General features: G+C 53.1%; 1 protein-coding gene across 1 annotated transcript; it reads right to left on the bottom strand.

Annotated features, from left to right (window-relative positions):
* Positions 1–2,418: 2,418 nt before the first annotated feature.
* TIMM50 (translocase of inner mitochondrial membrane 50) lies at positions 2,419–11,141 on the bottom strand. The gene is made up of 11 exons (XM_012774625.2): positions 10,983–11,141; positions 10,051–10,201; positions 9,472–9,503; positions 9,229–9,250; positions 7,048–7,106; positions 6,838–6,957; positions 6,337–6,441; positions 6,134–6,232; positions 5,115–5,271; positions 4,650–4,756; positions 2,419–3,663 (listed from the first exon to the last, which is right to left on the bottom strand). Exons 1-11 carry the CDS (start codon positions 11,088–11,090, stop codon positions 3,562–3,564), a joined length of 1,062 nt encoding a protein of 353 aa, XP_012630079.1. The 5' UTR covers positions 11,091–11,141; the 3' UTR covers positions 2,419–3,561.
* Between the last annotated feature and the right edge of the window lie 638 nt (positions 11,142–11,779).

Raw genomic sequence — 11,779 nt, 5'->3', positions numbered from 1 at the left:
ACTTTTTCTCTATGCATTTATTAGCCCCTGAGAAATGCCTGAGCATTGTCTGTCTCCTGCATGAGAACATCAGCTCCACGAGGGCAAGAGCTCTTTAATCTCATTTGTTCACTGCTGCACCCCAATTCCTACAACAGGGCCTGGCAGTCTGCACTCAGTAAATATATGTTGAATGAGCAAATGCATGCAGGAGGTACGATTATTAAGCCCTTACGGATGAGGAAATAGATGCTAGGACCTTGTCCGGGGGCCACAGATCCCGCTGCGGTATTAATTATGCCTGAATGCCGGTGCAGGCCTCGCACCAGACGACACCATGATGCACTGCAGCCTAGCGTCCAGAGCACTTTAGGAAAACGCCCTAGGCCCCTGTGCACAAGTCAACCCTTTTCCTCACCTCGCCCTCCAGCTGTGAGCAGGTGTGCGTGACAGCGCCATCCCCGAGTCAGCACTGAGGTGGGGGGAGAAACCAGGGGACCCACTGGGCACTGAAGCACGGGCAGACAATGCTCAGGTTGCGTGGGACTTAGCTTGCCCCCCACTGTGGTAGGCAGGTGCACACTTGGGGTGGCACTCCCTGTCAACTCATCGTCCCCAGCACCGCATCTGCCAAACACACAAGCTCTGTCTCCACCTCTGCTTCTTTTTTTTTTTTTTTTTTTTGAGACAGAGTCTCGCTTTCTTGCCTAGGCTAGAGTGAGTGCCGTGGCGTCAGCCTAGCTCACAGCAACCTCAAACTCCTGGGCTCGAGTGATCCTTCTGCCTCAGCCTCCCGGGTAGCTGGGACTACAGGCATGCGCCACCATGCCCGGCTAATTTTTTTATATATATATCAGTTGGCCAATTAATTTCTTTCTATTTATAGTAGAGACGGGGTCTCGCTCTTGCTCAGGCTGGTTTTGAACTCCTGACCTTGAGCAATCCGCCCGCCTCGGCCTCCCAAGAGCTAGGATTACAGGCGTGAGCCACAGCGCCCGGCCCACCTCTGCTTCTTGATAGTACACAGCCTCCATGCTCTAAGCCACGTGCAAAGAACGCACGGCCCTCCCCCCAACCCCGGGGACTTCCCAGGCTAGGGAGTGCTGTGGGCATCGGGAAACCCACCCCCTCACCCCAATCAGAGACAGTACACCCCAGGGCTGCAGGTGGTAGTGCACATTTTAATTCTTTGTGGATGCCTGTGAGCCGTTTAAAAAAATCTAGAGTGCAGAGGTTCAATCTGGCCCACAGAGTTCCAAATGCATTTAATTGTAACGAACACCAGGGAAGGTCTTTCAGAAATATTTAACCTACCACCGCTAGATGCTGGCTGGAGCAGGAGGGACTGGGACAGTAGAGGGTGGCAGGGGGAGACAGTGAAAGTCAAACTGGTTCAAGATATTTCAATCTGTGAATAACAAGCATGGCCTGGTAGTAGCAAGCCCCGTGTGAATATCTATATATAAAACCTGGCATGGATTATGCCATTTACTCCTCACGGCCATGCTACCAAAGTATTACCATCAACATTTTATTTATTTTTTTTAGAGACAGGGTTTCACTCCATCATCCAGGTTAGAAGGCAGTGACGTGATTATAGCTCACTGCAGCCTGAACTCCTGGGCTCAAGTGATCTTCCTGCCCTGGCCTCCCAGTAGCTGGGACTGCAGGCGTGCACCATTGCACCTGGCTTCATTTTTTTTAGAGATAGGGTCTCATTATGTTGCCCAACCTGGTCTCATCTCCTGGCCTCAAATGATCCTCCTGCCTCAGCCTCCCAAATTGGGATTATAGGCCTCAACCACCACACCTGGCTCATCCTACACCATCTTTAAGATGAGGAAACTGAGGCAGAGGCGCCTTGCCTAAGGCTCACATCACTTCCATTTGAGAGCCTACATGGGAGTGCCTCACTGAGCCCTCAAACCTAGCCTGTGAGGTAGGAGCTATTATTTTATAAATGTAGAAACAGAGGCACTGAGGGACGAAGTAACCTGGCCAGGATCACAAGCCAAGCAGGAAGTGGTAGAACTTGGAATTAGGCCGGGCATGGTGGCTCACGCCTGTAATCCTAGCACTCTGGGAGGCCAAAGCGGGCGGACTGCTGGAGGTCAGGAGTTCAAAACCAGCCTGAGCAAGAGCGAGACCCCGTCTCTACTATAAATAGAAAGAAATTAATTGGCCAACTAATATATATGTAGAAAAAATTAGCCAGGCATGGTGGTACATGCCTGTAGTCCCAGCTACTTGGGAGGCTGAGGCAGGAGGATTGCTTGAGCCCAGGAGTTTGAGGTTGCTGTGAGCTAGGCTGATGCCACGGCACTCACTCTAGCCTGGGCAACAAAGTGAGACTCTGCTTCAAAAAAAAAAAAAGAACTTGGAATTAAACCCAATCTGGAACTCGTACTCTTAAATAATACACAGTTGTGCCAATTCAATGCAGGAGCCAGGAGACACATGTGGCCATTTAAATTTAATTAAAAATAAAAATTTCAGTTTGTCAGTCATAATAGCTACATTTCAAGAGCTCAGTAATACTCTGTGGCCACTGTACTGGACAGTGTAGCCATAGAACATGGACCAAACATCACAGCAAGTTCCACTGGAGATCACTACTGCATAGTCTGCCTGTTTCGGTTACATGCCAACATGTAAAAATAAGAAGATTTGCTCAGGCTTGGTGGCTTACACCTATAATCCCAGCACTTTGAGAGGTCAAGGTGGAAGGATCACTTGAGGCCAGGAATTCAAGACCAGCCTGGGCAACACAGTGAGACTCTGTTTCTACAAAAAATAAAAAATTTGCTGGCTATGGTGGCGCATGCCTGTAGTTCTAGCTACTTAGGAGGCCAAGGCAGGAAGATCACTTGAGGCCAGGAATTCGAGGCTGCAGTGAGCTGATTGTACCACTACACTCTAGCCTGGGCCACAGAGTGACATTGTGTCTCTATTTAAGAAAAAAAAAAAAAAAAAGAGGGAGGGGGATGGGTATGGGGGAGATTTAATAAAAATTACAATTTCTAGCTTTTGAAAAATTGGAAGGTTGGACAGCCAGGCAACTCTAGGCCCACCTCCCCCAGCCACAGCAGGCTGGAGCTAAGTAGCAGGTGTCCTCTTGAGGGGGCAGTCTGTGGTCTGCCCGGGCCCCACTGGACCCACATGCTACGTTATTCCACAGCAGCCTGGCAGCCACCTGTCTTTAAAACCCCAGTTGCCATCCTCGCTTCTCTTCTCCGCCATGGGGAATCGGGTGGAGAGGGAGTGTACTTTCTGCAGATCACACAGCACGCAGAAGACACAGCCAATTGGGGACCCAAGTTTTCAGATTCGCAGATCAGGGTTAAAATCCAACCCTGATCTAGCAGAGCACCCACTCTGTGCTTCGTAGCTCATCAGCCACCGTGGGACGATGACCCAGAGTCCCAGACCTCACCCTGATGCCCCCATCTGGAGACTCTCCCGACACAGCAGTTGTGGAGTCTGGATGCAATTTATTGGACATGGGGCCGCCCAAGCCTTGGTCTGGGAGCACGGGGGCCTGGGGCTCTGGACCCAGGCGCTGAGTTTGTAGAGGCCCAGAGGTCAGGGCTGTTTGGAGCGAGGCCACAAGCGGCTGGTGAGTGAGCCGAAGAAGAAGTTCTGCTTGCTGGACTTGGAGAGCTCGGCCAGGCGCTGCTGCTCCTCCTGGGGTCGGACGGGGACAAAAGACCAGCAGGGTCAGCCTGGGGTGGGCAGACTCTCAGGGTCCCAGCTCTCAGCCCACCTCTCCTTTGGACTTCTACCCAGCTCAGACCCCTTTCCCCAAACTCCCCAGCCCCCCAGCCCAGACACTGGTAAGAGCCAGCAATGAGCCACAGAAACCCAGGCTCAGATGTTGGGGGGACGCCATACTCAAATCCCAGGCCCTCAGGGCCTTCAGTCCTGAACCCCAATAGCTTCACAGGCCCCAAACTCTCACAATCCCCTTCCCTAGATCCCAAGGGCCCCTACCCTGAACCCTGGGATCCTATCCCAGACCCTATTGCCACAACCTGGATGCTAGTAACACCCTAGACCAAAGCCCACCGCCCTCTTCCCCAGACTACATCATCCTGCACCCCCCAGTGCCCAGCCCTGAGTCCCATGACCCCTGTCCAGATGCTGGAGGGCCCCCAAGCTCTAGCCCTGCCTTCAGGAATCAAACCCAGAATCTGGTCGCCCTCAGCCTCGACCCCTGGGAAAGTCTTTCCCAGACACAATCCATCTCTTAGCCCGGCTTCCAAATTAGCAGGGTCCCACCAAGACCATCAGAACTCCTTCCCACACTCTTGGATCAAGTGCCCAGGGATCCTCTCTCTTTCCAGACCTATCTAAACCCACAGTCTGTCTCCACAAGCTATCCCTAGACCTACTGAAGACCACCAAGGGCAATCCCTCTTCCAGACCTATCTCAAACACGTGCCATTTCCTGCCTCCTGTCCTCAGAGCAGGCTGCAGAATCAACTCACCCCCTCCTCACAATAGCCCCACGAGACAGGCTGTGCTACATGCCCTGGTCAGACAAACACTGGGGCAAAAAAGAGAAGGTGTTTGCTCAAACAGCCAAGCAGACAGCACGGAGACAGGCCACTCCAGGGCTCCTCCTTCAGCAGCCTCAGACTGATCCTCTGGTCTGGGATCTGGGCACTGACCTGCTCTAGCCGGCTTTGCCGCTGTTTGAAAGCCGCCAGGGGGTCATCCTCCAGCGCATAGTGCTCCAGCACGGTCCGGACGTCCTCCACACCGTTCAGAGCGATTGCTGCGGGCACAACAGGTCGGGGGTCAGCCAGGCTTGTCAAGGCCAGAGGAAGGCAGGGCCCACACAGTAGCAAGATCAGACACTGGGGGCAGGGCTGTGTGTGTCAGTACCACCTAGAATGTTTCTCAACGCTCTGAAAGGTCCCCTGAACTTTCCTGAGCGTCCCCCTAAACATTCCAGAGGAGCACCACGAACATTCTAAGCAGCTCCTAGAGACTCCAAGATGCTCGAGTACCTCCCACACTCAACTGTCCAGCTTTATTTACATGAAAAGCAACCAGAATCAAGCATCTATCATTCTTTTTGACTGTCAGGGGCTCTGGGGTTCAGAGGCCAGGAGGTCAGGGGTCAGCCTCACTCTTGAGGAAGGCAGACAGATCCAACAAGACCCGGTCATCAGAGTTGCCGTCCCAGGGCCGCAGGGCAACGCCATTGTAGGGCTGTAGTCTGAAGGCCTCCTTCTTGCAGTCCACAACGACTACTCGAGCTGGGTCCCGATTCAGACATGAAATGTCCTGGAAGTGAGTGAGAAGTCAGGTTAGTGTCCCGAGACACCAAGAATGCACAGCACAGAGAGAGACCGACCCCCCCCACACACACACACGGATCACCATGGCACCTAAAGACCACTTGGATGATGGCATTAAACATCCCAGGAACTTGGGAGCTAGTCACACAGATTCCTAGACCCAGGGCCCGGGCACACAGAGGCTGGTTCGGAGGTTCTCTGGGGAGGGAGGTGGGCACTTGCCTGTTGAACCACTGTCCCAGGTGACTGTGATAGGTTGCAGGTGTAAGAACCTCTCACCCAGATAAAGAAGTAGAGAGATGTGCAACACCCAGGGAGCCGCAGAGATACCCAAAGAACCTCTAAGACCTTTAACCACAGCCCACAAACTTCTAAATCCCCCAAAGCAACACAGAAGCCCAGATCCACCAAGACACAGACAGAAACCAACAGACACTCAGACGCATGGATACTTAAACCAGACCCACAGGCCCCTGGATAGATCACTGGCCACAGCAACAGACCCAGGTCAAACCCCAAACGGTCTCACATGGGTGATGAGAATCACACATAATCCCAGAAACACTCAGTTACAGAGAGAAAAACCGGCTTCCAAACACTATATCCCTACGATTCACCCAACTGTCTTCTTTAGGGAGACCCCTCTTTCCTCCCACTCCTGCCCCCTGATTCTGGAGAAAGAAGGGCAGAGGCCCAGCGAGGCAGGCTTGTGTCTTGCCAGCGGGAACTGAATCTGGGAAAAACTGCAAGCAGCGTTGAGACTAGGGTCAGAGCTGGGCCCTCTTTCCCGCAGACAGTGTCAGCCCCCCCCACATCCCAGAGGCCCATCCGCAACCCCAACATGGCACCTTCACATGGTGCCCATCCATGTATCTCGTGGCGTCCCGGAATAGACGGTAGGAGATGAAGCCATGGGGGTCCACGCTGTCTATGAGTGGGAACGCAGTCTGCGTGGGAAGAGAGAGAGAAAAGGTCAGGCCAAGCCCTGGCCCTCCGCCGCTCCCACGCCTCTCGCCACGCTGACCGTCCCTGCTCTGCCCCACAGCCTCACCATGCCCGTCTCCGAAGTGAAAATGACGATTTCATACAAAGGAGCGAGCTGCTGGAACAAGGTCTCAATGCCTGGGCGCTTCTTAAACCTCCAGCCAGTGGCCAGCTGGGGAGACAAAGAAACGGAGACAGTGAAACACCGAGACCCAGAGACCCCCAGAGTTCCCAAGAGGGCGGAGACCCAGCCTGAGGGATTCCCAGAACCAGAGTTCTCCCCGTGTCTTTGTGGCTCTTAGGGGTTCAGGAGTACATGGCTGTGACGGAGGGTCTGGGTCCCTGAATAAGAGCCAACTCCTTTATGGCACTTACTGTGCCAAGTGACACCTATAGCAATCCCACGGAGTGGGTATCATCATCACTGCCTTTTCCCAGTTGAGGACAGCGAGGCAGTGAGAGGTGACACCTCCTCACCAAGATCACATAGCAGAGCTGGGGTTGAAGCTCACGTCATCACAACCCAGCCGCCCAGGTCCCCAGCCCACTGCCTGCCACCAGGACACACCGACCACTCAGGGTGCAAGAGGACGCCGGTGAGCTCCAAGACAAGCGTGTAGGGCGGCTGGTAGTACGGCTCTTGCAGAGGGTCTGGGAGAAGGCAAGGGCTGGTGGGCTCGATGATCATCTGTGGGAGAGGGACAGGACGGGGGCACTCAGACACGGAGGCCGGGCCTGGAGAGGGAGGGGCGGGACTGGGCCCAGCGCTCCTGCTCACCTGTCTATAATCTTTGAAATATTTGTATGTCCGGCGCAACTGCTGTACCAGGATTGGATCTAGGAGAACACCAGACACAAAGGGATTGATTCTAAGATAAGCCACTGCTCAACCTCCCAAACCAGGGGCTTATTATCTACTGGATACAAACAGGTCTGCATACCTACCTGGTATGAACCAGCTCATTTCTAGGCCCAAAGGTAGAAGATAATGATATACCACCAGATAGGAACAAAGATATTTATTTACCTGCCCCCATTTTAGCTGAATACTCATATCCACAGATTACCCCGGCATAATATAGAACGTTTATATACATCAGCCCACTTAAAACCCACATTCAGGGCCAGGCACAGTGGCTCACACATGTAATCCTAGCACTCTGGGAGGCCAAGGCAGGCAGATTGCTCAAAGTCAGGAGTTAGAAACCAGCCTGAGCAAGAGCAAGACCCCATCTCTACTAAAAATAGAAAATTAATTGGCCAACTAAAAATATATAGAAAAAATTAGCCAGGCATGGTGGCGCATGCCTGTAGTCCCAGCTACTCGGGAGGCTGAGGCAGCAGGATTGCTTGAGCCCAGGAGTTTGAGGTTGCTGTGAGCTAGGCTGACGCCATGGCACTCTAGCCAGGGAAACAGAGTAAGACTCTGTCTCAAAAAACAAACAAACAAACAACAGGCTGGTCTCAAACTCCTGGGCTCAAGTGATCCTCCCATCTCAGCCTTCCAAGTAGCAGGGGCTACAGGTGCACCATTGAACTAGCCTCTGGAGATATTTCTGATTGTCACAATACTGGCATCTAGTGGATATATGCCTAGGATGCTGCTAAAGCACAGGGCAGTCCCCCACAACAAAGAATTACCTTGTCCAAAGTTATCAAATAGGGCTAATGGTGAAAAACCCTGGTTTAAATGAATATATTGAATCCAGTTTGAAACAGCAAACTTACATGACTGCTTGCCTACTTCAATACAGTATTTTTAGTCCCGTTCTATCTATAGGCCTCTTAAAAACCTCAATATTAAAACCAGTTAATAGCCACATAAGAGTGATAGAATACTAAAAACAAAAACAAAACAAAAACCAAAAATCCACCAGGTGCGGTGGCTCACGCCTATAATCCTAGCACTCTGGGAAGCCGAGGCGGGCAGATTGCTCAAGGTCAGGAGTTCGAAACCAGCATAAGCAAGAGCGAGACTCCATCTCTACTATAAATAGAAAGAAATTAATTGGCCAACTAAAAATATATATACAAAAAATTAGCCAGGCATGGTGGCGCATGCCTGTAGTCCCAGCTATTCGGGAGGCTGAGGCAGTAGGATCACTTGAGCTGAGGTGATTGAGGTTGCTGTGAGCTAGGCTGAAGCCATGGCACTCACTCTAGCCTGGGCAACAAAGTGAGACTCTGTCTCAAAAAAAAAACAAAACAAAAAAAAAACCAAAAAAAAAAAAAACCAGTTAAGCTAGTAAACTTATACATTTTAAACCTGCATGCTTACCTGCCCAGTTTAAATCAGTATATTGATTTAAGCCAGTATGATTCTACATCTGTCCAGTTAAAACTGCATTTACTCACCTGCCCAATTTAAAACAATCAATGTATTAACATGCTTGTTTGCAAACTTCCCCAGCACAAACAGGTGGCTTTGTGGACCCACCAATTTTATTTTTCTCCTGGGAAGGGACAGGTGTAATAGAATTGACAATTACTCTCTATTACCCAATTTGTCAGAAACTCCCCACCAAAAGCCGGTTAACCAAAGGGGGAAGGAGGAAGGAGGCATTGTTTTGGAAATGAGGACGGAGCCGGATGGGGTAGGGACTTGGGGGGTAACAAAAAGAGGCTGTCATAAAGAGGAGGGGTCAGGGGCTGCAGCTGCTCAATCTAAGGCACAGGAAGCCATGTGTCTGGAGATAGGCGTCCCTGTCTCCCCAAGCACTCCCACCCTGGGCTCCCCTCCCCCATCTGTCCCTGACCATCTGCTCCAGGGGCTAAGGGGCCAGGGAAGGGGGCTGAGGCTTTGTAATGCTCCTCCCCTGAGAGCTAGCCAACTGCTGGCCCCCCACCCCACCTGTAGAAAGAGGAGGGGCCAGGGACATCAAATGGGGAGGGAGACATCCCTACAAATGGCAGAGTTGGGAGGGTCAGGGGACCCCAGAATCTGTGCTTATTTACTCACCATTGTCGAACTCATCAGGAATCTGGGAGGTAGAGAGAAAAATGAAAGGTTTGGGATGGCAAAGGCAAAACCCCCATCATACCCACAAATAGATTCTCCAGGGCCCCAAGAGCAGTAGAAAAAGGTCCCTGGGAGGGACAGGCTCACTACAGACCAGAAATGAGCCTAAACAGACCAAAAGGGATCCCCTCTCATACCCATGGGTTAGGACTCCTGGCAAGTCCTCAGTCTCTTTCCCCTCACCTTGACACCGTTTTCATCCACAGGGTTGCTTCCTGCAAGGGAGATAGGGGTGAACGAGAGGAACTGGGGCCCAGTCTCCTGGGTCTTGAGGAAGGGGATGAGTCTGGACTCTTGGGTCTGTGGGAAGATTGCTAAAAGCACAGACTCCTATATTCAAGAGACGAGGAGGGTGGGAGCCAGGATTCCTGGGTCTTTGAGCAAAAGGGGGCTAGGGCAAGATCTCCGAGGAATAAAGGAACTAGGGGAAGGGCTGGGCCTTTTGGTACTGAAGCAAGACAAAGCTTAGGAGACTGGTGCAGGTCTGTCCTTCTCCATCTTCCCCTCTTCCCTGTAGCCTGGTACAGGAACCAACTAGAAAGAGTAGAACCTTAAGCAGAAGGAGAAGGCAGAAGAAAGGAGACTTCCCCAGTTTCCAAAGTAGGTGTCCTAGTTGGCTGCTGCCCTACTGAGGAAGGAGCCAGGCCATGAAGATGAGAGAAGCTCTTAGGAGTACGAGGGGGGAGGTTCCACAGTGAAATTTGGGAGGTCATGAAAACCAAATAGGGGCGGGGTGGGGAGTGGCGTGGGTGTGTCACTCACCGAAGATATAGACAACACTCACGGTCCCACCAGCTCCAAGCAGCCCAGCAAGCCAGAGCGCAACTTTTTTGGCATAGCTGGGACCCTCTGAGCGCGGCTGCTGCTGTGGGCCCTGTGCCTTAGTGCCCCCGCGGCTCCCAATCTCTGCGGCCTGCGATTGAAGAAGTGGAGGTCGGCCAAGAGAGAAGAAAGGTCAGGATGATTCCAGCACGCCGGTTCAAGAAAAATCAAGGTCCAGATCCAAGAAGCAGACATCCACATGGCTCTGGACATTGTGTCCCTTGCAGCGGCAGCCGAGAGACTGGGCCTCTCAGAGGGTCAAAACGGTCAAAACTAGACCGCCCGGAGCAAGGATGCTAAGGGGTGAAAAGCTGACAGGCCAGGTTCCCAGATTGGGATGCCTGAAGCAAGGGGACTGAGGGCAGACAGGGGACAGGAGGAAGAGTTAAGATATCCGGAAGTCTGGGGCTCATGGGGCTTGGGGGAAGTAGGCCACAGAAGTGATAAACTTGGAGGTCAGAATGGCTGGGTCTCTGTCAACATGGAGGCAGGTCGAATCGGAAGCCTGAACGTCTTCCTCACCACCAACGCGGAGAAAATACGCCCCAGGCCAGGCTGGGACCTCAGTGTCCCAAGCCCCTCCCCCTCAAGTATCACCTGAGTGGTCACTGAGACCGGGAGCAGGTGATGCCCTTGCCCGGCGCCCACGTGGGTGGGAGGCGGGGATCTAGAGGATGCACCTGGGCCCCCAGCATCCCGCCCAAGGGAGCAAGTGTTGTCCACTCAGTAGGCGGAGAAGCGCCCCAAAACGCGGGCGGCGTTTCATTCAACACCCTGAGGTGCGGCGTCCCAGAGCCCTCAAGCAGCGGCTATACGTCCGTAACTCCAAGCAGACGCCCCTGCACCGAGGGCGCCACACGCGTTCGGCTAACCTGCTCTGGGGTCCGGGGGGGCGGCGTCGCCAGCCTCGTGCACAGTCCCCGCGCGCCCAGCCGAAGACCGCTCCGCAAGCGCGAGAACAGTGCCGCCGAGGCCGCCATCTTGCGCTGACGCCACGCGGCTCCGCCCCCTCGCACCCTCTTCGTCCTCCCGGGCCGTGGCTACCGCCAATAGGGGCGCGGAGGCGGGGCGAGTGGACGGGAGCCCGAGAGAGACAAAAGGCTTCGGGCCGATTGCCGCCGGCGAGTTTGACTCTGACCATTTTCCTGGCTGCCCTGGGGTGAGCCAACTGGGATACAAAGTTATCTGGCATTATGCTCTGATTGGGTCGCACAGAGCGCCCTGCAACTTGACTTGGCGGGAACAGGGATCACACCCATTACTCAGAGGTGAAGCTAAGACCAGAATGAAGGAATCCATTATCTGCCCGATTTGTCCAAAAAGCGAATAGTCACAAGTCCGGTGGCTCCTCTCACCCTCTGCAGGAGTCGGCCGTCACCTTCCAATTGTCAGAAGTAGAAACTGAGGCCCAGAAAGTGGGCTAAAAAGCCAGCCCTCAAAAACTATTTTCCTCAGGTGGAGCTGGGAGGCTGAATCTGGCTTCTCTCCTGTTTCCTCCTACCATGAGTTTCTGCAAAGGATCAGAGAGCCAACCATTTCAACAGGGGCTCAGCCCAAGGCACAGCATGTCTGGCTGGGTAGGGCTTGAGAGTGAGTGAGAAATCAACGAATCAGAAACTATAGGCGGGCCGGCGCGGTGGCCCCTCTGTAATCCTAGCACTCTGGGAGG

Source organism: Microcebus murinus, chromosome 16, assembly GCF_040939455.1.
Source record: "Microcebus murinus isolate Inina chromosome 16, M.murinus_Inina_mat1.0, whole genome shotgun sequence".
Taxonomy (NCBI): Eukaryota; Metazoa; Chordata; class Mammalia; order Primates; family Cheirogaleidae; genus Microcebus; species Microcebus murinus.
Note: the sequence above shows the minus strand (reverse complement) of the source record. Positions and strands in the feature narration are given on the sequence as shown.

What these genes read in the sequence shown, in the direction of transcription:
- TIMM50 (XM_012774625.2), bottom strand. Translation starts at nt 11,090, where the DNA reads ATGGCGGCCTCGGCGGCACTGTTCTCGCGCTTGCGGAGCGGTCTTCGG. An exon ending in TGGATGAAAACGGTGTCAAG is followed by an intron (nt 9,251 to 9,471) that starts GTGAGGGGAAAG and finishes TCTACCTCCCAG; the next exon opens with ATTCCTGATGAGTTCGACAA. An exon ending in TCACTTCGGAGACGGGCATG is followed by an intron (nt 6,233 to 6,336) that starts GTGAGGCTGTGG and finishes CTTCCCACGCAG; the next exon opens with ACTGCGTTCCCACTCATAGA.